This window comes from Electrona antarctica (assembly GCF_951216825.1).
Source record: "Electrona antarctica genome assembly, chromosome: 18".
NCBI classification, from domain to species: domain Eukaryota; kingdom Metazoa; phylum Chordata; class Actinopteri; order Myctophiformes; family Myctophidae; genus Electrona; species Electrona antarctica.
Genome location: NC_136799.1, coordinates 37,669,665 through 37,696,367, shown reverse-complemented (window position 1 = coordinate 37,696,367; position 26,703 = coordinate 37,669,665). Strand labels below are relative to the sequence as shown.

General features: G+C 44.1%; 2 protein-coding genes across 2 annotated transcripts in view; one reads left to right on the top strand and one right to left on the bottom strand.

Moving 5' to 3' along the window:
- Positions 1 to 26,703, top strand: part of dnajc17 (DnaJ (Hsp40) homolog, subfamily C, member 17) — a 59,943-nt gene that overhangs the window by 31,119 nt on the left and 2,121 nt on the right. The gene's annotated exons all lie outside the window — the stretch shown is intronic.
- On the bottom strand, positions 9,377 to 12,434 carry LOC306942165 (cdc42 effector protein 2). The gene is made up of 2 exons (XM_079527914.1): positions 11,881 to 12,434; positions 9,377 to 10,165 (listed from the first exon to the last, which is right to left on the bottom strand). The coding sequence occupies exon 2, from the start codon at positions 10,047 to 10,049 to the stop codon at positions 9,438 to 9,440; it is 612 nt and encodes a 203-aa protein (XP_079384040.1). The 5' UTR covers positions 10,050 to 10,165; positions 11,881 to 12,434; the 3' UTR covers positions 9,377 to 9,437.

Below are 26,703 nucleotides of genomic sequence, written 5' to 3'. Positions count from 1 at the left end.
TTTCACCTCAGTGAGCATGGTGCCGGTGACTCAGGCCCCCCCATCATGCATCAGCTGTAGCACACGGCCAAGGCTCACAGCCGGCACACTGGGACGTGTCACACTAATCTGTTTTAATGTTATTATGGTAACCGGGTTTGCTTTACAGATATCCCACGCAGATTGCTTCATTGCTTGTGTGGTGCCGTTTTGTTTTTTTCTCCTTCTCTTCTCCTTTCTTTTCCTTCTTTCTTTTTTTTCTTGGTACCAAAAAATGAAAACATGATTATGGTGGGGTAATTTTTGCATTAGCCGTCAGCGAAAACACACCTCTCTTAACCCATTTTGGGCGGGAACCCCTTTTGGTGTTTTAAACATTATGTTATAATTTAGCTATTGAAAAATAGCAGATCTACAAGCTCATAGCGCACCACCGAGTGGCGCGCTACGAGCTTGTAGGTCTGCTATTTTTTTTAAATCGTGAAAATGTGGCGCAAATCCTGACAGAAAACTGTCAGGATTTAGAAGACATTTTATAAATTTCGACGTCGGGCCTAAATGGGTTAAAAAGTGCCCCCCTCCCCACCCCCACCTCCACATGACATCATGGGTGATCCAGTGTAGACATCAATATTGTCCCACATCTGGTCCAGTGTCAGTGGAGAGTCTCCACTGCGAGAGCGAGACGTAAGAGAATAGACAGGACAGTGCCTTGGAGGTCCCGTCACAGGAGGGAGTCTGCCTGGAATCCAAAAAAAAGCAGCAGACACCATTGCTCCCCTGTCCCTCACGCCAGCTGCAATCACATACGAGCGGCTATAGGCCTTTAACCTCATCAATCCAGGCCTAGTAGCGTTGAAGGCGTTAGGGCCTCGCAGCAGGTCCAGAGACACACACACACATGCACGCATGCGTGCACATGCATGAACGCAGGTGCATTGCACACACACAACTACCCTGTGTTTAACCCATTAAAGGAGAATTCCATGCTAGAAGGCTTTCTTACCTTTATTTGTAGTTATGTCCCCACCAAAGAGGTCCAGGTGTTATTTTGTGCAAAACCTCCTTATTGGCTATTTCCCCTACCATAAGCCCTCAATGAATTGCATTGAATGGGAATTGAATGGGGCTATGGGGTGTTGTGCTAATTCGCTTATTTCCATCGCTCAAAATTATTATTGTTTTGTATATATCCTCTCTTCATAATGTAAATACTATCCCAAGCGGCACACTTTACTACTTATTTCGATGGAAATTAAGCGAATTAGCACAACACCCCATAGCCCCATTCAATTCCCATTCAATGCAATTCATTGAGGGCTTATGGTAGGGGAAATAGCCTATAAGGAGTTTTTGCACAAAAAAACACCTGGACCTCTTTGGTGGGGACGTAACAACTACAAAGAAAGGTAAGAAAGTCTTCTAGCATGGAATTCTCCTTTAAGACCTGATGCCGATTCTACAAATGCCTTCTTAAATCCTAGCAGTTTTCGGGAAAAACCTGTTGCTATTCAGTGGTTGCTCAAACCCAAAATGTATTTGGCCGCCGAACCCCATCTCAAAAATATTTAGATCCAGGGAGTGGGACACCCAGAAGCAAGGAGCACTTGACGATGCATTTGGGCATCCTCCAGAGCACTTCCACATCACCCATTCCACCATGGCGTAATGGACTTTACACCGTGCCTACGGGACGTCGGGGAGGCCTGCTGAATGCAGCCTCCACGCTCTCGTCTCTGGTTCTACTCTGCTTAACCCCCGAAAACGGGACGTCGACGTGGTGCAGCGGTGTGATCCGTAACGAACACTGGTCCACTTTCCCCCTGTCTTTGGGATGTTTATGTTCAGAACGCAGAGAGCGGGCCTGGTCTTCCAGGGTGCGTGGGATCGCTCCCCGTTGCTCCCGACTTCACTCGGAACCCCTCGTATTTGGATAGGGTTTAGTTTCACCTCCCGAGCGTGCTTTGTTGTGTGTCTTTACCCCTTTCCATAATAAATTCTCATAATGAGAGGTTATGAAATGTTTTATGAAATACGTGCAGTAAATCATTGTCATGCAATGTGTATTTTTTCATCCCCCCCCTCCCCTCCCCCCTACCCCCCCCTGACTGGCACTGTGCTACAGTATATGGTTTTGTATCTCCAGGAACCTTGAATGAATCATGTTGAGTGAATGAGTCAAAACACAAAACAATAGTTTAATATTAGTTGTGGTTTGTGTGGCAATAGAAAAATATGTAGCTCTCCAATACATTTAAGTGCAGAGCCTTTGTCACGGCTGTCCCCAATGAGCTGTAAGTAGTTGCTGCATCCCAGGAAGATTTAACATCTGCGTCTGCCTTTAGAGATTCCACAATATGACTAATAATTCATAGCTCACCTCCCGCACCGCCGTAGACTCTAGAGTATGGAATCAATATCGAGCCATCTGCATTGTCCCTGTACAAGTGCAACACTCATGTCTCTGGAAGTGTGATATCGCCATGAATCACACGGCGTCCTGATTTACGGTTCATATTGAAGTCGCGGATATTGTGTGCATTCTTCCAGTAGATATGGGTCGAAAGCCTGCTTCTCCCATCTAGAGGCAGAGAGTCATCACAGGCTTGTCACGACATGAACCACATGTAGCAGATCAGGATATTCCGGGATCGTTTTTCCAGCAGAAAAAGTGCTCTTAACCCGTCCCTAAAATAGACAGAGTCTTCGTTAGGGAAGAACGCTGTGCTGAGCTTTTTCCACGTGGAGATAAGTGACTTGCAGACATCAGTTGGAGAATATTATTTGTTGTTGCAACGAATGAACCCCATGGCGGCAGATCAGTAAATTGTCCTGGTTGCCTGCTTTTGTCAAGGATTGGCACGCTCAACTCAAACGTGTGCAGATTCTCAGCCAGTTAACGCTCGTCACGTCACGTCCCTATTTTGGGCATGTCATTATAGGTGAACATTTTCTAAAGATTTTCTAAAACTTTAAATGTTTCAAACATCGTATCGAGTGAAGTATAAAATAGGGCATAAGTGGTTAAACATGTAAAATAAAAAAGGGAACATCTGCAGTCACAAAATAACTTTAAACGCTTCTTTTAATGCATAGCAGCAGTCAAACAGTTGAAAGTCTGAGTGCAGCTTGGATGTATGATGAGTAGACAGAGACGAAGCACTTTTAAAGCCAGCCACAGACTGGGTTGGATGTCTACGTGAGAACCGCCTTTATAGAAAGAAAACACTCAAGACAAACACTTGGATATGGGACTGATTTAAGTGGCGCACCCCCTCGACGTGTTTTCATTTTCTCATTAGACATGGAATGAAATGCATATTGTGATTACAGTATGTCACGTAGCGGACATTTCAATATTTTTGTGGTTTTTGACTTCATCCCAAGGTCTCAGTGTACCCCTCATTCCTCACATATGTACCATGCGAAGCGGTGAAGCGATTGTGACTCGGTTTGGCCCTAAACCACTCTTTAACGCATTTTGGGCGGGAACCCCTTTTGGTGTTTCAAGCATTATGTTATACTTTAGCTATTGAAAAATAGCAGATCTACAAGCTCATAGCGCGCCACCGAGTGGCGCGCTATGAACTTGTAGGTCTGCTATTTTTGAAAAATCTTACAAATGCGGCACAAATCTTTGAATAGGTATATTCTTTCAGAGCGAACGTTTTTTTTTTATTTCGACGTCAGGCCTAAATGGGTTAAACGCAGAAGAAATGTGTGAATGAATATCATAGCTCCATAACATAGACCTGATGCTCTGCAGAAAGCCTAAACAGTATTCATTTCACAGAAAGACCCCCTATGTGTGTGTGAGTGGGAGCACCCCCCCTATGAAATCATGTTGCACATTTCGGTAGCATCAGGTTGAGCTGCCAGATGTCGTTGAGAGTAAGGACGAGGCATGTCTCAGTTGTCAAAACACAGATTTCTGAAACATTTTTGTAACTAGAAAAGAAAAAAAATCTCATGAAAAGCCACCCACTTCTTCTGTGAGATGACATGGTTTCTTGGTATTCTGAATGATAGCAAGTTTAGATTTTTGGTGACGACAAGTGGTACCAGATGTGGTGGGGGAACATTTCACAGTTTAAGATCCTTGGCCAGTTTGTGCAGTGCCAAGATAATTTGTCTCCAATTACAGCCTTTTTTTTCTTCTCACATCAGTTTGTGTGAGGCCGGACACTTGTTGAGCTTAACGTCATGTGACTCATCATCACGCTGCAGATCACTCATGTCAACGGTCAAGGACTCGTGTCGTGTGAGATCTACCTTGAATACTTTAGAAGCTTTTAGGTACTATGGTATACTCTGTCATACAACGAATAGCGGAGGGGAAAAGAAAACAAATGTAAAAGTTCACCAGCTTGTAGAGCTTCGGTTTCGACATTTCTGAAAATATTTTTTTATGACATGCCATGCCCAACATAGGGACGCCAGGTTACAAGTGGCTAGTCATAAAACGGGTAATAATGAGGAAGCGCATGATTTTTTTTGTATGTGTCAGCATATTAATACAATGGCTCTCTTGTAACGGGTTTTGAATGCCTTAATATAATGAATCGGGTGGCCTGGGCCATGGCTCAGTGGTCCAGGCACCTTGGCTGGTAATCCAGTTTGGCAGTGTGCCGCGGGTTCGACTCCCGATCCCGACGGCCTTTACTGCATGTCACCCCCCCATCTCTCTCCCAATTTCCTGTCAGCCTACTGTCTGTCCCTCCATAAAATATATAAACTAAAGGCGAAAGCCACAAAAAAAACATTTTATAAAAAAAAAATATATATATATAATGAATCGGGTGATTTTTATCATGACAATTATTGTTTTGTTTGTACATAATCTTTTCTAAAATTAGGCCATATGTTAATCGATTTTCCAGTTGAGAAGTGGATTGCTCTTTTCACTTCGCCATAGTGAGCCAGCGTATGAATCCATTTAGACACCGTAGTTGCGACACTGTAGCAACAGTATGTGTCAAATAACGATGTACTAAATGAAGTACTTGGAAAAGAGTTTCCCAGCCATAAGTGTTGCTCATTGACACGCCAATATTTTCTGTACTCCCATGAAGGCGATAGGTTATATAAACATATTATAGAATTGGGAGTGAATACTGTAGGCCGCGGTATTTGCCAGCGAGACAATTAACTGGAAATGTTTCCACAACTTTTTGTTTTCTTGACCCCTGCTCACATTATGTGATAGAAATGTGGTTAGCTGACACTGATGTGGTTTGTGTGAGAAGAGCACTAGAATCCTAATGATGTCAGCCAGTCTTGGATCATAAAGATCATAGTGTTTTAATCTAAACAGACAGGCCTGGGAAGCATAATGGATGAATGACTTGTTCCTCTGCTTATCAGTGTGACATATAGAGCAGTGTTTCCCAAACATCTTCAGCTCGAGACCCAAAGAGACATTTCGTGTGTCCCTGGGACCCAAAACGTAGATAAATATATATCATGAATGAATCCATTAACCCATTTTGACCTGAGATCAGATTCTAAAAATGTCTTCTACATCCTGACCGTTTTCTGAAAAAGCTATGTTTCTATGTCAGTCGTTCTTTGATTTTTCAAAAATAGCAGACCTACAAGCTCGTAGCGCGCCACTCGGTGGCGTGCTATGAGCTTGTAGATCTGCTATTTTTCTAAAGCATGAAAAAAGGTAATCCCGCACACTGTCTTCACTTAGGTTGGTTTTTATTGCAACGTTTCGGTCGTCAGACCTTCATCAGGCTGCCTGATGGCTGATGAAGGTCTGACGACCGAAACGTTGCAATAAAAACCAACCTAAGTGAAGACAGTGTGCGGGATTATCTTTTTTCTACCTATCAGTTCCTGTTATCCGACGCACCTGTCCTTTGTAGGTGTGCAGAAGGACTTTTCCGTATAATAGCTAAAGCATAACATAATGCTAACACCAAAAGGGTTTCCCGCCCAAAGTGGGTTAATAACCTAATAATAATAACAACCCATAACCCATTAATGAATGAAAGGGTTTAGCCCTATTTCAAAACACAGCGTACATTGCAATGTGTTGCAGAGATTGTATATCAGCTTTTTTTTTTTTTAAGATTAAAATGTAATAATGATAATTACTATTATTATAATTCAATTAAAAAAATATTTGTTTAGGAAAGCTTAAAAAGAAACAAAAAAAAGGATGTATACCGGCGACCTATAAAAACAGGTCTGTGACCCTAAATGGGTCACATCCCCATGTTTGGGAACCACTGCCCTAGGGCAGGGGTTCTCAACGTTTTTGGCCGGGGACCCCCGGAAATGCTTTGGCAATGTCTCGGGACCCCCGCCCCGCCCCCTCCCGACCCCCAATATAAATTGATTGCTACAATAACCTTAAACCATTTTGGGCGGGAACCCCTTTTGGTGTTTTAAGCATTGTTATAATTTAGCTATTGAAAAATAGCAGATCTACAAGCTCATAGCGCGCCACCGAGTGGCGCGCTACGAGCTTGTAGGTCTGCTATTTTTGAAAAACCGTATTTTTTTTGAAAATAATTTAGGGACCCCCTAAAATAATTTGGCGACCCCCCGAGGGGTCGCGACCCACGGGTTGAGAACCCCTGCCCTAGGGAGTGCACGGTTGATAAAGCAGGCACACCCTAGTTAGCCATTGAATGGCCACCTATTTGGCCGGCTCCATTTCTGTGCAGTTGACTTGTGACTCAGCATATGACCTCACTACCCCAGCAGTGCTTGCAAGCCTCGATACCCTGTAACACCTGTAGCCTCAAAATGAAACCTTGCTACTCTAGACATACCTGTCTAATTTATGCTTGTTAATGTATATGCCTCTCGTCTTGGCACGTAATCGTGTGCCGCTTGTCTTCTCAGATGACTGTAATTCTCGCAGGAAACTGTTAGGTAGACGGTCGGTAAGTGACAGCCAGAAAGTGGCTCCTGACTGCCAGAAAACCAAACAAACGTCCGTCCGTCCGTCCGTCAGTGTGTGTAAACAATTCTTTGTACAAACTCCGTAAAATGTTGACACGAGCAATTCTATCCCCAAAACCACCAACATTGGAATTTCTTTCTTTCTCTTCTCCCCTCCTTTCCTTTACTTCCCAAAAATATTAAACGTTACATATTTCCCCAGAAGAATGTTTCACAATGTGTTATTGTCATAAAACATACAGTAAACTGAGGCAATGACAAGCATCGTTTTGAAAGAGAGATGCCTAGAACAGATATACAGTACAGATGTACCCACACAAACACATGTCTGTTTGGTTGTACTCTCGGAGTACTAAATCTATTGCTGAACATGTGTGCGAGCATGTGTGTACAGTGGATTGGGGGGGAGTACACTGTGGTTCGGGACCCATTTGTGGGTCACAGACCATTTTTTTATGGATCACGACTCAAGTAAAAAAAAACAATTATGTATTTTTCCACATTAAAACATATTGTATACATTTTAACACAAACAAATCTAAGAAATTCCAAAAATACAAATACTAATAATTATTATAATAAAGATCATAGTGGGGTTTTTTTATTATTATTATTATTACGCATCACATTGTGAGCTTGTAGATGTGCTATTTCCACTAGTTTGGGTCTCGGGGGGGCGATCTAATCTCTCTTTTGGGTCTCGACCTGCAACGTTTGGGAACCACTGGTGTAGTAGCCTCGGAAACCCAGACGTTTTATTTCCTGGACTGGTGTAGTAGCTTCAGGAATGAGAGTGATTCTGGCTTTAACCCCCGTAAGCCTCTCCTGACACCCCCTTCTCCCCCTGCTCGGGCACAGCCCCGGGTCCCGGTCTAGTTCTGGGTGAGAGAGCCCCGGGGCGACCTGAGGTCTGTACGTGAGCAGAGGCACTCGCGTGTGCGTAACAGCTCACGGGTCCGTCTGGTATGTGGGCATGTGTATGTATCTTTCATGCGTGTGTGTCAGTGGTGTGTTGATTCAGCAGGTAGTGTTTAAACCCTCATCAGAGGTTCTTGCTATAGTAATGGATGACACGCACGCACACACACACACACACACGCACGTGCGCACACACACACACACACACACACACACACACACACACACACACACACACACACACACACACACACACACACACACACACACACACACACACACACACAGAGAGAGAGCCCCCCTGCACATGTGGAAGTATCACATTACTCCTTACCACTTTCCCTCTCTTGCGCCACTCACCAGAACATTGGCCTCCGATTTACAGCTAAGAAAACAGCCTTTGCCTGGCTTTTTTTTATTTATTCCTGAGGTCTTAAGACCTGCGGCCTGGTTTGGGTTGCAGTCCGACCTGCCACTATACTGCGCTGCCTTTTATTGGAAGCAGAGCTAAGTGTTTGTTTTCACTGTGTTGTTGGGAAGGAGAGATGGGGGGTACCTTGGTGTACCTTTTGAGCGCATGGGGCCTCTGGGATGCGTGCGGAGGAGAAATTGCCTTTTGCACACAATGGAACAGCTAGGAGCCGAGGCATCGCAGCTGAAGGACCTTGGAGTTTAGTCACAGCTTCTCTTGAACATAATGCTCTTACGTCTTAACAATCATCCTGATTGCTTTGCTGAGGGGTTTGGGCTGTAGGAAAAGGATATTTCCTTGGGGGGGGCGATGGGGGGTCTTAGCAGTATAAAAGACAGGAAAGATAGAGAAGCTGAGAATCTGTTGTTTGGACCGTGATATAAGACATAGGTCAATGATTAACTTCAGTGATTTCATCACCTGTGGAACAGGTAATGCTAGAAGAACATTAACTTTTACATCTTTGTCCGTACATACATGGTGTAACGGTAAAAATGTAAGCATACATTTACACTTTAACCCTTCCATCGGGATTATGTCAGGGTTGAATCATTAACCGTAGTCATTTCATTCACACTGATATCGAACCACGTCAACGATAGAAGATTTTATAAAGCAACAGTGTTGCGTTACAGTGTATAGACCGTGCACAGAAGTTTGCTGAGATGACCTAAGTCATTTTGTTTGACTTATACTTTGGAGAAATGGAGATGACAGCTTAAGAACTCGGGTTTTACCAGTCCCAGAGATTTACAGTACATTCCAATTCCATAAAATTGTTAGTCATTCAGTAAGTTGTGTCATTTGCTACTGCTTGGTATCCATTGCAGATGGTAGCATGTTGATGGAGTCACTTTATCCTCAGCAAATATACTGTATGTAGTATATCCACATTTATTTCGACAATAACAGTTGCTCCCAATCAGGGATATCAGGTTGTCCATAACCTCACTGTATTGTTTTTCCCAGAGAGCGAGTAAGAGAACTTTATGCTGGATCACATCTGCAACTTGCAATATGTCATAATCTTATTAAAGCCATGTACTGTTGTAAAGGCCAACGAGTCGCTCAACAACAACAGGAAAACACTTTTTTTTGTCTGTAGCATGACAAAGTATAAATTATTAGGCGCCAGGCTTGGCTCCTAGTCCTAATGGTGGAGCTGGTCCATCACCTGTAGAACGTCATCCAGGATGGACGGGCCCAGGTCCAGGCTAAAGGAGAGGCTGCTGTCCTCCTCCTCCTGCCTGCTCGTGGCATCCTCTGGGCAGGTCGCCGTGGAGTCCCCGTCCCTCCCTGAGCTCAGACTCCCCCGTCCGGGGCTGTGACTCTGTTGGGGGCCAGCGGTGGTCCTCCGAGGGAAAAGCACCTCCACTGCGTCGCCTGCGTCCTCGCTGTCCAGCAGAGGCAGGGAGTGGCTCAGCTTCTTGGATCTGTGCCGACGGTCGGCCGCCCAGTCAGGGCTGTCTGGGACCTCGACCTCGTCCAGGTTGAGTCGGGGGGGTTTGGGGGGCGGGGAGCAGGCGAGGAAGAGGTTCTGCTCGCTCTGGGAACTTCGCAGCAGCAGGCTGTGGCCCATCTTCAGGAAGGACAGGTCTCCGAAGCTGTCGGCGTGCGCGTCGTTGCCGATGTGCGAGACGTGGCGGAAGTCGGCCAGCGGCAGGCTGATCATGTTGACGGACAGAACCTCCCTGCGCTTGGAGCTCCTCCCAGACCATCGGCCTGAAGGCGATTTGCGATACAACGAAGTCCGCAGTGGCATCTCGGCAGACCCGGGTCAATTGTCCTTATTGGAAATCCTTAGGAGGTTCTTGTTCAGGGAGAAACCCACAGGAGGAGGTGATGTCTAAAAACAAAGTCCCATCCAAAGTGAAATAACTGTTTGAGAATGAAGAGAAACGAACAGGAAAAGGTTATTATATGGGGTCTGGGTCATGTTAATCACCTACCGGTATATCTTTTGTACAACTTAAAGAAAATCAATCGACAATCTACAACCTCACATGTGCATATAAATGACATACCCAAAATAGGGACCCCAGGGTGAAAGTAGTTAATGGAAAGCAATTTCTCTTTCGACACCACATCATAAATCTGTTTACTGTTTACTCAGGTTCAACTCTCATCGTGCTAGAGGACGAGGAGATGGAAAATGCTCTTATTTGTTCCTAGTGTGTTCCGACCCAGATGTAGATCTTTCAGGATATATCAGTCAAGTCAACATGAACAGGCAGCCATTGTTTAGGGAATGCACCTGCTCCGCTCGACCTTCGGTTTCATGTAATGCAGCATTACATGGCTGCTGGGAGATGTTCCAACGCGTGCTCCGAAGCATTAAATTAAACCATTTTCAAATCGCTACTATTTCCCATAAACGTCATGTAGTCATGTAACATACTTCCAGTACACCACCAAATCCTAAGTGCTTTAAGTATGAGAGTTAAATTAACACTGCTGTAAAAGTGAGGGAAGAAATGTTTTTGTCCACTCCCCCAATTTATAATTATTAATAATAATAATACATTATAAGTATCCTAACACTTTTTGTATACAATTTCACTTAAAACATATCAGTGTGTGTGTTTATATACCGTATTGTGCCAATATAAGACAACTCTGATTATAAGACGACTCCCATTTTTCAAGACTCATTTGTGGAAAAAGAACATAAAATATTATTAAATCGTCTAGTCCCTGATTATATTACGACCCCGTTTTTCTTATATTCAGGCCAATAGGGTAATGTCTCTGTGCTCTCTCTCTCTCTCTCTCTCTGTGTGTGCATACATACATACATACATACATACATACATACATACATACATACATACCAGGTGTATATATAATTTTAGTTTACTGTTATCCAAACTATTGAGGAATCTTGAAAACACAGGTAGAAGGAAATTGGTACTTTCCCACTATACAGTTTTCATGCTTGAAGCAAAGTCTTGTTTTCCCCCTGTGTAGTGTCGTTCCAGTAAGTTTGCGTTTCGTGAGGTGTAATCATTTCATTGAGTAACACAGAACCCTATTCATCAACATTGGCATGTCAATTGGACAATCTCCGTGGTCTCTGTGATTTTACAGTCTCCACAACAGCGTTGCCCACATTAGATCTATGTTCGTGACTTGAAACACTCACTCTGTAAATTTGTAATGCACTACGGCAAACATGTTTTGTTGGCTTGTAAAGGTTTTATCGGCACTTTAGTAACAGCAGGAGATTGAAGAGTGTGGACACAACAGCATTCCTTTCCAAACATGTCAGTTTGGCCAGGGAGGAGTGCTAGAATTTCATCCACGAGGACCGTGTTCAGGAAACACTTCATGTCCAAGTCAGAATTAAAGAAACTCAGTAAAAGAGCTTAGCCAAGAAACCTTGTTTTTTAAATAATCCCCTATACACGGCTAAATCTCTAAGACAAACCTTCCAGTTCCACCTTTTTGACAAACATGTTACAGAACCTACCTGTCCTGTCTTGTCAAATCCTAAGCGACGAAGAACGCCTTCAAAGTAGTGGACATTTAAGTATTTTCCCAGGCAGTTTTTTGATGAGTAACGGATGTATTAAGGTTGATCAGTTGGTTCTTACCTGTCCTGCTCTGCAAATATAAGTTGTTGGACCCACACATAAACACACGTCTGTGACAGAGAACTAGGCTGGGACTGGCGACTGCACACCCTAACAAGCTCCTCTTGACATGATGGGACTTGTTCAAGCAACCGCCAGCAGAGATTGTTCCGCAGTCATTCCTGACAAAGACAAATGGAGTCTATTCGGGTTACGTCTTCCTCAGATGAAAACCGGGTCTTAAATTTCAACACTGTCGCAGCCACCAGTAGTTGTGTACGACATACTATTTAGCCGTTATTCCTGGAAGACGGGCAGCCTCTGCGTATGATCTCTGATCTCCATCTATTGCAACAAGGTTTTCCTGTTCTCGCGGTGTAATCCTGCTAGCGGTGCCAAACCTCCAGCAGGTGTGTGGGGGAGGCGACAGTCTTGTTGAACTGAGAGGTTGGCCAGGTGAGGTCGGGCTGTCAGAACGACAAAACCATCCAGGTAGAGCAGTATCCTCCCCCCTCCCCCTTTCATTTCCAGCGTTACCTAGCGTGTTTGTTTGCCATCAGATGATGTCATCCTCCTTGCCGTGCGAGTTGCCCTTTGAGTCATAGGTGGTAAAGTCGGTCCTGCTGGCTGGCTGGCTGCGGGAGAGAGGGGCAGAACAGGGGCTGTCGTCCCCCGCTGATTTACAGCCTTGTGATGCAAAGAAAGATGGAACTGACACAACAACCTAGAATGTGCAACCAAATTCCATGGATATAGACCGATGTGCGTGTTGAAGACAGAGGGAAAGAGACGTTCAGAGTAAAAAGGCTTAGGGGGTGTTTGACTGGCTGTGTCTGTGTCTGAGAGTGCGTGCGTGCGCCTGTGTGTACGTTTTTGAGATCATGTGTGTATACGAATGGAGGGGAGCAGGGGGTTAACTAATCCCTAATCTCCATGTCATTGTCTCTCTACTCTGCCGATTTCCTGATTTCCTGCCCTCTGTTGACTTGTCTAAAGCCCCCCTACCGGTAGGCCGACCCACTCCACAGGCCCTTCTGCCTGACTGGAAGCCTATAGGGTCCGCTATCCGATGGAGGCGCCCCCGGTCGCCCACAGACATGTGTGAGCAGGCAAAAAGCGTTGCTCAAGAGACGGGTGACTTGCTGCCATTCCAATTCTCACGCCTCCAGCATGTTGTCTTTTTTCCTGCTGGAATGCTACACCACGACTGTAATGGAAACGGACTCTGAGTGATGCATTCCTTTCTGCCGTACAGAAATGGGTTTGCAGAGCGATGCGCAACGATGATGTGCATTCTTGCGTTCGCACGATGATGCATGCTTGATTCTATGACCCGAAATGTACTTTGATTCCTTTTTTGAATGCATCTATCCTGTATCCCTCATCTCCGGGACAACGCCGGGACAACGCTCCACACGTCCCAAACTCTTCTCCCTTCTGGCCCCAAAACTGTGGAATGCACTCCCCGTTGCAATCAGAACTGCAGCATCACTCCCAATCTTCCGCCGTAGTCTGAAGACCCACCTTTTCAGACTCCATCATGGCCCATAGCACTTATCCTACCCCCTTAGATAGCACTTTTTAGACTTAGATAGCATTTGAAACAGACTTATAGCATGTCATGTAGACAGCACAATAATTGCATTGTATGTAGTCATAGGACATCATAGTACATATGTATAGCATAGTATAGTATATATGTATAGTGTCATTATATAGATATGTTCTAGTTACGTTCTTAGCTTACGCATGTTTCTTGATAAATGCATTTTATTTTATATATGTGATGTATTCCCATACTTTTGTTCCTGCCTAATGTAAATCGCTCTGGATTAAGAGCGTCTGCTAAATGTGTAAATTGTAAATCTCAAATCTTAAGCCTATAACGAGAGCACATTACAAGCAGCAGCGACTGTCTCTCTCTCCAGTTCCCCGCTGAGTCTCACAAGTAACATTGAGTTCCAGCAGAAAGGGTGACAGGTCGTGTCCCCCCTTGTCTCCCGACTTGAGTCTAGACGGCTCCCTTTGGTCCTCCGAGGCTGAGCATCCTGGGTGTAAGGGAGTGGACAAATCCGTCTCCGCTGCAGCGCGTTCAAACGGAGCCAATAAACAATAGGCCTGCCGCCTGGCCTTCTCCTGCACTTCTTCCGTGCACTCCAGCACCAGAGCGGCCTGCAATACCAGACGCAATTACTCACGCAAATGAAATTATCATAACATTTATCCAAGACTGTAACAGAGCTTTTTTTTTTTTTTTTTTTTTTTTTTTTTTACATCTCTCTTCAACTATTTAATTTAATCCCCCCCCCCCCCCCCCCCCCCACCCGCCTTCCAACCTTCCACCGCAAAGCTGTTGTTTTGTTTCTAAAGGCAGCCATGGTTTCATGCTAGCGGGGTAATCAGGGTGAACGAGTGTTATCTGCGGTTCTTGTGGAACGACCTCATGGGACCTGCAGTTTGACCGGAGCCGGGAGCTGGGGTTGGTCTCGTGTTTGCGTTGTCATGCTACATGGCCGCGGGGCCCGTACGCCTGGCTCTTCCCTTCTTGCCCTGACCAGAGCGGGAACTGTGGTCAGTGCTGCTATGCAGGGCCTGAAACCTAGGATGTGGCAAGTTGAGGGCTTGTGCGTGTGTGTGTGTGCGCGCGTGTGTGTGTGTGTGTGTGCGTGTGTGCGCGTGTGCGTGCGGGACAGTGGGAGTGTGTACTTGTATTACTATACTTTTGAGGGCCAAAATAGACAATAGAGGCCCAATAGACATCGTCAGGACAATTTTCTTGGTCCTCAAAAGAGAAGTGACAGATTTATGGCTAAAACAAGAGTTAGTTAGGTCTAGAATTACTGTAGGAAACTATTCAGGTTGAGATTAGGATTTGGAGGTTGAGGGTTAGGATAGTTTTGCCTGAAATTGCTCAACTGCAAGCTTACAACGTGAGCTTGAGCTTGTATGCCATTTTCAGCTAAAACATGCACTCCGCCAAAAAATGGCATTCATAAAATCATCGCCCTAAAATGTCCTCTTAAGTATTAGTAATACAAACGTGTGTGTGTGTGTGTGTGTGTGACTGTCTGTGTGTGTGTGTGTGTGTGTGTGTGTGTGTGTGACTGTCTGTGTGTGTGTATTGTTGTTGCAGGATAAAAAGTGTTTCCAGATACTGCTTTGACTGGCGCTAGAAGCCCAAACTGAGGCTTTAGTGGATATTCTTATGGACCTTTGTTGTGTTTTCTGTAGCGTTTCCTGGTCTCGAGGCACTAAGTCAGCAGTGTCTAGTCTAGTTTTTACAGCGGGTATTGTCTCTGTCCCCTCGTATGAAAAACATTGTTGGTCGTAACAAAAGTAGACTACATAATACCATACTTATGTCGAGTTGCACATAATGTGGAGCGTGGAAGACATAAGGCTGGAAGTCTATTCATAGTAAGGGCATTTTATCAGGTATTTGACCAATCTGGGAACTAAATTGTTACCAAGAAATTTCTTCACCAATGTGTTTCTAAAGGTGTCTACTAACATGTACTAAAAGTTTGAAATTCAACTCCCGTGGGAAATTGAGTTATTAGCATAATATGTGACCATGACCCATAACATCCTATATAAGGCAAAAAAGTCCAAATTTCATCATTCTTTAAGTAGCATGTGACATATGAAACTAGGGTGATTTCATGATTCTGAATCCATTCCAAGCATTATTTTTGCACAAAAAACACTCCTTGGGCTAAATTAGGCCATATCCACTTGACCAAATGTGCTGACCTCATCACGTTTGTGTGGCCGTTTTCCTGCCAAGGAGTGTTTTTTGTGCAAAACTAATGCTTGGAATGGATTCAGAATCATGCAAACACCCTAGTTTCATATGTCACATGCTACTTAAAGAATAATGAAATTTTGACTTTTTTGCCTTATATAGGATGTTATGGGTCATGGTCACATATTATGCTAATAACTCAATTTCCCACGGGAGTTGAATTTCAAACTTTTAGTACATGTTAGTAGACACCTTTAGAAACACATTGGTGAAGAAATTTCTTGGTAACGATTTAGTTCCCAGATTTTCATAGATTTCTCTTACTATCATTCCGCACGGTCCTCTGCCTGGCTGGCCCTAAAGAATTCTCCCTCAGTTTTTTTTTTATCAGCAAATTGAGTCATTACCAGTCATTACTCACTCCCTGTGCACAGTCACCGGTCGCTTCGTTCCCCTGAAAGAGAGCTAAAGCATGTGACGAGGTATACATGATCTCCCATCCGCGCTGAACCAGTACGCCAGCCAATCGGCAGGGGTCAGCACCAGTCCAGGTGCGGTCACAAGTGCAAGGACACGGGCCACTTTGGGAAATGAAACCCGCACAAGATGGTTTGTCTCCAAAGTATTGACTACTTCGGCGGCAGTGGCTCAGGGGTTAGAGTGACCGCCGGGCGCCCCAGAGTTGGTGTCGAAGTGTCCTTGAGCAATATGCTGAACCCCTAATTGCCTTAGATAAAGGCACTAGCCTATATAAATACACCATTTACCATTTATGTCACTACTTTGTGAAATGGAGACTTCATAGCACCCTAAACCAGTGATTCTCGGTGTACCGAGGTACATTCTTGTGCTGTGTGAGACACGTCCGGGTGTGCGCCTTGAATTATCTTTTAATTTACTACAGTATAGAGCGTCGCAGTTCCGCCCCCTACCATGGACCAGGAAATGATTCTCCGTTCATTTTCCTCATAGACATTTCAGAAAGTATTTATTTAAAGACGTTTACGCCGCGGACAAAGCCAACTCGAGTCGTGACAAATCATGACAAACACAATTTTTTTTGGGCTGAACAAATAATTAGAAAGAAGAAAAAAACGGCAGGTTACAACACTTTTTTTGTTGTTTTTCTTCTTTGTAATTATTTGTTTGGTCCAAAATATTGTTTGTGTTGTCATGAGTTGTCACGACTCGAGTTGGCTTTGTCCGCGGCGTAACCGTCTTTAAATAAATACTTTTTGAAATGTCTATGGGAATAATGCATTGGGATTCATTTCCTGGTCCATGGTAGGGGGCGGGACTGCGACGCTCTATATCAGTACTTTGTGCACGCTCATTTCTCAATACATAGTTAAATTCTGTACCCTAATATACAATTTACAATTTACAATTTAGGCATTTAGCAGACGCTCTTAATCCAGAGCGACTTACATTAAGCAATAACAAAAGCATGGCATACATCACATATATAAAAAGTAGTTATCATGAATCATGCGTAAACTAAGAACGTAACAGTGGAGTATCTATGTTAACTATACATACTATACTATATAATATATTATACATGTGTACTATAAAGTGCTATGACTACATAAAGTGCAATTCTAGAGCTGTCTACGTAACAAGCTATAAGTCTGTTTAAAATACTATCTAAGTCTACATAATGTGCTATCTAAGGGGCTAGGCTAGGGCAAGTGCTACGGGCCATGGTGGAGTCTGAAGAGGTGGGTTTTCAGACTACGGCGGAAGATTGGGAGTGAGGCTGCAGTTCTGACTGTGATGGGAAGTGCATTCCATAGTTTTGGAGCCAGAAGGGAGAAGAGTTTGGGACGTGTGGAGCGTTGTCCCGGCGTTTTTAGTGAAGGTACCTCCAGCTTCCCTGCGTTGGCTGATCTGAGTGCGTGGGAGGGTTTGTAGGGTACGATCATACTTGTGAGATATGGGGGGGCCATGCCTTTGGTTGCTTTGAATGCCAGCATCAGAGTTTTGTATTCTGTGCGGGCAGCGACCGGGAGCCAATGGAGGGAGCGGAGAAGGGGGGTTACTTAAAATAAATAACATGTATCTTAAAAGAGCGTCACACATTTTCAACATTATCTTAATATAATTGGTCCTCACCTAATGCTCATATAAGATGGCTCATACAAGATCTACTCTCTCTGTGCCTATCATTGCTGGGCTGTGGACAGTTCAGAAACCTGCCTTTAAATATAAACCATAGCCTTCTCTTACTGGAAAATAAACATGCTGAAATATTGATTGATTGATTGATTGAAGAATTTATTAACAGTTTGCAGAATTACAGTACATTTCAAGCACAAACTCAATACAAAGGCTGTTAACTGTGAGTGGACGACCCAATTAAGCATTACACTTGTTTCCAATAGGGTCCACCATGTTCAAATCATCAAAACATTTAGAGACGTACAAATAGACACTTCTATAGACAGAACAGGAATTCATCATAAAGGAGGTAAAAAGGGAAAAGAAATATATACAGTGAGGGGAAAAAGGGGGGGGCGGTGGGGGGGGATTCAGATTTTACGGGGGCCAGTTTCGAATTGCAGCCATCCGTAGGTGCCCTTTGAGAGCGGTTTTGAAGGAGTCAAGGGATTCGCATGTCTTAATGACAGTTGGTAGGGTGTTCCACATTTTGGTGGCATAGGAGCGAAAAGAATTTAGTCCCTTGTTTGTGCCGAATCTGGGTTGTACATGGTTCGTTGCACTCCCTCTGGTGTTGTGGGTGTGGACTTCGTTAACATTAAGGAAGTATCTAGACAGGTACATGGGTATCTTGGTGGTGTATCGAATCTTGTGGACCAGACCCATTGCAAGATGCTGTACTCTGTCGTCGACCCTAAGCCATTCCAGCCTGTCGAAGTGGGCAGGGGTGTATAAGACATTGTTCTTGCACAATAATGATAAATATATATATATATAATTATTATAATGAGCATTAGTGAGGACCAGTCATATGAAAATGGATGCAATATTTTGGACATAGGCATTAAAGGCTAGTAGTAGTAATAATGTTATTATTTATTTAACTCATTTAAAAAGAATATCGACAAGACATGCTCACAGCATGTGGTATCGCAAAGCATTGTGAGCTTGAAGATGGGCTATCCTCACTATTTTTTAAGTATGAAATGGGGCTTATGTGGTTAAACTTGGTATTTGGCATTATTAGTAAATAAAAAATAATCAGTTCCAGAGTGATAACACATGTTGTAAAGGCTATTTTGCACGCATACGAGTACAGGTGTGCCTTGAGACTTTGACTTGCACAAAAAGTTTGAAAAACCATTGTCCTAAACAACTGGCGCGCTGTGTGTGTGTGTGTGTGTGTGTGTGTGTGTGTGTGTGTGTGTGTGTGTGTGTGTGTGTGTGTGTGTGTGTGTGTGTGTGTGTGTGTGTGTGTGTGTGTGTGTGTGTGTGTGTGTGTGTGTGTGTGTGTGTGTGTGTGTGTGTGTGTGTGTGTGTCAAGGCTGATCAAATTCACACTGATTGATTGGATCACATGGTCTCACACTGTGTCATTGTAAACAATTAACATTAAAACATCTATAACTATGTTCCAGAGAGTGTATCTGATTTAAACTAACATGTCTGTGTGTGTCATTAGAATGCAGGGACCCTTCACACAGGTTGCTTAAAATAGCATTTGATTAATTCAAAATAAGTCCCAGGTTGGAGCTTGAATATCCTCAGTCGATACAGCATGGAAGCTTGGGGGGGGGGGCAAGCTGTTTACAAAATGGTCTGTCTGTGTCTTGTGCGTGCTGCCAGTAAGTAGCCCAGTGTTATGTAATGTTTCACATATTGCAAATATTTATTTATTTTGTGAATATGTTTCACATTTTTGGGCAAGACTTGCGACATCACAATGATGTCATCGGCATGAAATCGGAGCGCCTCAGGGAAGCCGTGCCGCTATTAGAGCCCGTCTTGTTTCAATTACACTACTTTAATTCGGTACTGTACTGTAATTGAGTACTGTACTATTGAATACCCAAGTATTTCTAAAAGCCTATCTATTGAAAGTATTTTATATTCTTTGATCCAAGCACTGGGTTTGAGAGTACGTTGTCCACCACTGTTCAAACATATGGATGTCTACATCAGTCATTGCCTCGGGTAATCTCATCACAGTTTCTCTACGCTGTGTGTATGGATGAGTCAGCGATGAGACCTCAAGGGGGAGCTCTAACAGAAACCCTCACTCACTCTCTGTCTGGCTGGCTAACTGGCTTTAAAGAAAGGTGCTGAGTGACATGCAGACAATGAGTTGCGCTAATGCAGCATGACATTGATTCAGTGACTGGGAGGTCTTATACGTTTTTAAGGCTTGCAACAAGGACAGTTTATCTCTCTTTCCCTGTAATAACATAATGTCTATCATATGTTTTTTGCTCTGCAGGACTTTTCGAATGAACGCTTCATTTGCTTTTTGCAGAATTTTAAAATCTTAATGTTTTAAATGTATGTGTGCTTAACCCGTGCAGCGACGTGCTTCTCTTGGTACAGTATGTGAGGGTGGGCGGTCAGTGAGTCTGAGAATGTTGTACTGCTCTCTGTCCTAGCTCCCAATCATTAGTAATTATTAAATCAGGGTTGTGATATTTAGATTGCTTTGAAGGCTGGAGTTCTGGAGTAAACAAAATGTGGAGGGCTGCATTCCACAGAATGTTTGTTCAGCACATTAAATAGATAAGGGACCATGTTAACAGGCCAGATCAGGGGGAATGCGCAGAGACATGTGGGTGTGAGTGTACATGCGCGCACACACACACACACACACACACACACACACACACACACACACACACACAGTGAGCAGACAACTCAAATTAGTGTATACGTCGTTTAGCCTTTTCTTTCCTCTCCCATAATGCTACAGTAGATCTCGTTCTGGCATTTCCTAGGTTCAGACTCACATTCTTACCAGTCCTGTGGCCCCTCTGTTTTAATAGCAAATCTGTTGCAATCAGAGGGCTTTTCCCGGAAGGCAACGACGTGAAAGACATAATTCTGCTTTTACAAAGATGTATTGTTGGATATTAAAGAGGCCCCCCCCCCACACACACACACTATTCTATTCTAGGAACCCCCGAGCTCATCCATCATGAAGAGAAATGCCAGGCCACGGAGAGTTCAAGTCTCCAATGCCATTTTCTCTTTTACTGTTTATTTCCTTTTCTTTAAGGGCTTCCAAAATGCACTCTCGGTTTCTCTCCCTCTTCATCCACTGGTCCACTTACATCCCACCTAATATTCCCACCATGCACGCACACACACGCACACACACACACACACCAGCATAACCGTGCGCACGTCGTACAACATTTGCTCACCACCTCCCACCCCCGCCGCACCTCACACGCCGCGCTGACGGCTTTTTCCCTTCACACTTTACACTAACTACCCCACTGTAGTGACGGAAACTGTCTGTGGGCCACACGCACCCTGCCACCTGCACTCGGGCTTATGCAATCACACATGTACCCTGGCTGCAGACCTCGTACGTTACCGCCGTCACACCCCCGCTGGAAGGCTTCGGTTTGGGTTAAAAGAAGATGGAAAAGGAAAAACAACACGAGTAAACACTAGTGACCCTCGTAGCTGGCTGCACTTCTGTCCTGATCAGCGAGCGACCTGTGGGATTGTAACAGTAGGACCGTGTGTGTTTCTGCATGTGGAGTTCTTTTCTTTTTCTTTTTTTCCCCCCCTTTTTTCCCCTTGTTGAGACGTTCAACTTTCCTGCGAAGTGAAAGGAGGTTCTGTGTTTTTGAGTTCCATTTCGGAAACCAGATGTTCATCATCGCAGGATGTGTCTATGTAAATGATAAAACACAGGAAGTTGATTTTGGGGCATGCTGCAAGAGCACGAAGATCGAGTTGTTATTTGTCCTGCCCCTATAACCAAAACAGTGTGATAAAGCGGACATTTTTTTTTGGTTTTGCTTTTAAGTGTGCCTGGTTTACTAATGAATCACGATGAATCCTGTGCCGCTGCTTACAAAGCCCAGGTTCTCTTCAGCAGAAGAATTCAACCTTGGCTCCAGTGTGGCATGTGGCCCTACCCCGACCGCCTGTTTGTTTGACTTATAGGAGCGCCCGGGCTCTCTCACGCACACACGCACACACACGCGCACACACACACGCACACACACGCTCACACACACACACACACTCACATATTCGGCCCACTAATGATCTCTAAATAAGTGTTTGCCTCTCATCAATCACCCGCTCCATAGCTTAGTGACACACACAGACATCATATACTGTACACACCCCCCACACGCACCACACCACACACGCACACCAGATAAATAGCCCCTTGATTAACTTAACTGGAGTCGAGTGCATTAGAAGCGAGAGGGATGTCAACCTGGACCACAGAGCCAGCTTGGAGAGAGGGAAGGCCTTGTGTGCTCTTCAGCTCTCTCTCTGGCTCTGAAGTCTGTGGAGTCGTGTCACTGTGTGAACGTCAGGGTGGGAGAACTCCCACACAGTCAAACCCTCATCATCACCAGTTGATGAAAAGAAAGAAAATACACAAGCCACAAACTTTAAATAAAACTTTTCACCTACCTGTGTAACCACTTTCAACGTGGGCGTTCCTATTTTGGTTATGTCATTATAGGTTATAGATCTGCGGTATGATTGAGCCATTGAATACTTTATTAACGGTATTGCAGAAAAAAGCAACTGGAAAGTACAGTTCAATACAAGGTCTGCTAAGAGGATTTAATTGTGGGCCTTCATATTCAATTGATTCAGTGTGAGGTACAGTTGGGTGCCACCGATATTGTCCCTTGACCCATTTAGGCCTGACCTCAAAATTTTAAAAAATCCTTCTAAATCCTCCAGTTTTCTGAAATAAATATTTTCACGATTTTTCAAAAATAGCAGACCTACAAGCTCGTAGCGCGCCACTCGGTGGCGCGCTATGAGCTTGTAGATCTGCTATTTTTCAATAGCTAAATTATAACATGTTTAAAACACCAAAAGGGGTTCCCGCCCAAAATGGGTTAACTGTCCTTTTGCGCAGATCACGCAAACCTCAGCAAAAGGACAATATCGATGGCCTCCAACTGTACGTGCTGTGAGCAGATTGCTCATTTTCACTATCAGGCGTACAGTGAAGTATATAGGGCCTAAGTGGCTAATTGCCTCAATGTTGCGACGAGGCCGTTTGGATTTGGGATGAAAGGCTAATGCATATGAAAAGAAGCGTTCTGAGTGTTCTTCTGAGAGAGTTGATCATTTCCCCTTCTGTAAGTGGGGAGGGGTCCAAATCACTCACAGGCCTTTATGTTGATCAGGGTGCTACATATGCACATGCTGTTTGCATGTCCTGCTTTCATCACAGTCTCTCTCGCTCTCTCTCTCTCTCTCTCTCTCTCTCTCTCTCTCTCTCTCTCTCTCTCTCTCTTTCAAAAGATTGTTATACATTTGAAAACTTGTGAAATGGGATATTCTGCATAATGAGTACTTCCTACTTTTGGTACTTAAGTACATTTTGATACCAATACTTTTGTAATAATTGGTAATAATTACCAACTTTTTCTACATTGCAGTATTGATACTTTTACTTAAAAAAATGGGAATACTTTTTCCACCACTGCTCGCTTGTTCTCTCTTGTTTTCCCTCGCTCCCTTCATTCCCTCATGTTATTTATCACTGACACTCTACAATTTAGACATTTAGCAGACGCTCTTAATCCAGAGCGACTTACAGTAAGCAAGAACAACACATGGTAATACATCAAATACATAGAAATAGTCGCCAAGTCACCAAGTAACTGACTAGGTGCAACTTCCCATTGGCAGCCCTGGCAGCCCATTCATCCAAACAGAAAAGTATATAATCTCCAGCACCGTTAACATGGTCGAAGTTTGCAGGATTGGCCCGTTTTGAACAAAAAGCCTCAAATCATGAACGCAGTGTGCAATTTACGTGAAATCTTTGACGGACTTTCCTACTAGGCTGAGGAATATATCCCAATATATATAATTTATATAATTTAAAGCCAAAAATAGCCGATCTACAATACAAGCTCACAATGAGTCACAGCACATTCTGAGCTTGTAGCTCTGCTATTTTTGTTTGACAACACCGGTGTGCAACAGCGCATAATGTGTATGTGTACAGTACAGTATGTGGCAGCCGTGTGATTGTTTTTAGACTCCTGTTTTATTTGTAGTTTATTGTATTTCTGTTTCTGAACACATAGCTGGAACGTGTCACGTGTGGTTGTGTCTGTCTGTGCAGCGTACATGTCATGTACGGAGGGCTATATTTTAACTATCAGTCTTTGTGTGATAATTTGCCAAATCAGATTTCCCCTGTTTCTGTTCCTTTGTTCCTTTAGTTCAAATTGGCTTTGTAATCTCATCTTAAATGGCTACAAGTTGTGCAAGTCCAAAAAGTAATTGCTTGCGCTGCGTGTATCTACACGCGTGCGCGCGCGCGAACACACACACACACACACAGAGTAATGGAGTAATACACAGCTGATTTGACTCCATATGTTACCAGAACACAGTGGCCACCTGTGCGACGGGCTGCCTCTTTGTGTGTGTGTGTGTGTGTGTGTGTGTGTGTGTGTGTGTGTGTGTGTGTGTGTGTGTGTGTGTGTGTGTGTGTGTGTGTGTGTGTGTGTGTGTGTGTGTGTGTGTGTGTGTGTGTGTGTGTGTGTGTGTGTGTGTGTGTGTGTGTGTGTGTGTGTGTGTGGACTCACAGACCCATTGGTGGTGGTGGTTCATGATGTCATTGCTGGCATTGGGTCAGTCTAGTGTGTGTTGGTGGGAGGCCTGGCCATGTGACGCCATCAGCATTGTGTGTTCGTGTGTGTGTGCTCTAATACGGTACTGTGGTGGCTCTGTCCTCCTCTGTAGCCATATCTATAGGAAATGTTGGCAGCCTCCACAGTAAATGGATGCATACAGTACATACACAATGTTCTGCATGTCCACTGTAATCTTTACCCAGATATGGTCCAATACACTCTCACAATAATCCTGTTAATACCTTATATAACTTCAGATGAATGTGCATAAATGTCAGAGACAATAATGGCTGAGAGGCATTTAACCATTTTGGGCGGGAACCCCTTTTGGTGTTTTAAGCATTATGTAATACTTTAGCTATTGAAAAATAGCAGATCTACAAGCTCATAGCGCGCCACCGAGTGGCGCGCTACGAGCTTGTAGGTCTGCTATTTTTGAAAAATCGTGAAAATGCGGCACAAATCTTTGAATATATATTCTTTCAGAAGACTTATTTTATTTTATTCGACGTCAGGCCTAAATGGGTTAACCTGAATGATTAAAAAAAACAATGTATGTATCATAACAAGAATATGTGTATGGATTATGGCATTCCAGCGCATGTGTCATTGTCCAGGCTGACAGCAATGGGTTTTTTTTTAATAGCGGCCCATTCATTCAAAATTAAGAGCATTGAACCAAAGAGACATTTCTATTTCATGTAAATACAGTGGGCCGTAAAAGTAGAAATCTGATTATCTGAATATACTAATTTAAGAGGCAGGAACATGTTGCAGTGGAAAAAGTCAAAACACAGACTTTTATTGTTGCTGTATACCGTAATCTCTTTCAGCGACTGCCTGGAAGTTTTCTTTTCATATGTACCAATCTGTGTTGATGTTTGCTCCGCGTCATTTTCTTTTTTTTTATGCATATATACTCCCTCGATGCACACGGCCCTTGGCCTTGTACTATATAATACAATTGGTGTTAATTTAACCCTGAAAATGACCCTTGCGATTTTACACATTGGGGGGCCTAAGTTAACACTCCAGGTTTTACTGTGTAGAACCCTTTCGGTTGTGTTTTGTGGTGCGCCTATTCTTCCTGGCATCCGGTGTGTTTGTAAAGCGCGTGTGCACAGGCACAGACACACGCAGTTACAGAGTGATGCACGGACAAAACATGTATATGCAGTGTTAGCACCCTAGGCTAGGAAGCATTCCTCAGTCTGAGAAGAGATGCGTCACAATGCCCATCAAGCACCTGTTAATGGTCAGAACATCAGCCTGGCACAGTTCCCCTCCGACCACACAGGCTAACAATGGGGCACACTGCATACCTAGAGGTGTTATTCAGCATACATTTGGAGGGTTTTTTGTTTTTTTACGTACCACGAGAGGTTCCTGTTTGTTCATATTTAAATGCATTTCGTCATTGAAAGACGTCATCGGTTTCTCTGTCTGTAGACGGCGCACTACAGAGAGTGGCCAGAAGAGGGCATAGTGTAGCAGAGGTGTTGGGTGTATGGGGGGCGGGGGTGGGGGGGGGTGCACCCTTCTGTTTAGCTGAATTGAAGATGCAAGAGTTGTTTATTTACCTAATGGCGTTCGCGTGATATTTCATAGTTACGTGTCAGACGAGGGCTTGAGCTCACATTACTGGAATGATAATAGCAGCTCTCCGCAATCCAGAGAGAGAGAAGACAAGAAGAATACTTCCCCTCACCAGCCCACTTCTCTTCTCCTCCACTCTCTCTCTCTCTCTCTCTCTCAGCACATAGATGCTGGAGTTCCCTGTGATCTTTTCCAGATGCTCTTCACTCCACCGTGCACGCTCACCAGACCTCCGCTTTCCTCCTCCTCGTCTTCCTCCTCCACTGATCTCTCTCTCCCACTGTCCTCCATGCACACACACACACACACACACACACACACACACACACACACACACACACACTCACTCTCTCTTTTGCAGCTCACTGTCTTGTTAAAGAGACACTTCCTTGGCACAGCACAGCAGCCTTCCTCCATCTAATCCCATAAAACAATGGTTTACTCTGCGGACACTTTAACCGCTCGCCCATATTCTACGGGATTATGGACTCTGTGTGTGTGTGTGTGTGTGTGTGTGTGTGTGGTGTGTGAGAGAGAATGCACGTATGCATGCTGATGCAGGAGGATGTTTTGTTCATATATGTTAATTGTATAAACACTGTGTGTGTGTGTGTGTGTGTGTGTGTGTGTGTGTGTGTGTGTGTGTGTGTGTGTGTGTGTGTGTGTGTGTGTGTGTGTGTGTGTGTGTGTGTGTGTGTGTGTGTGTGT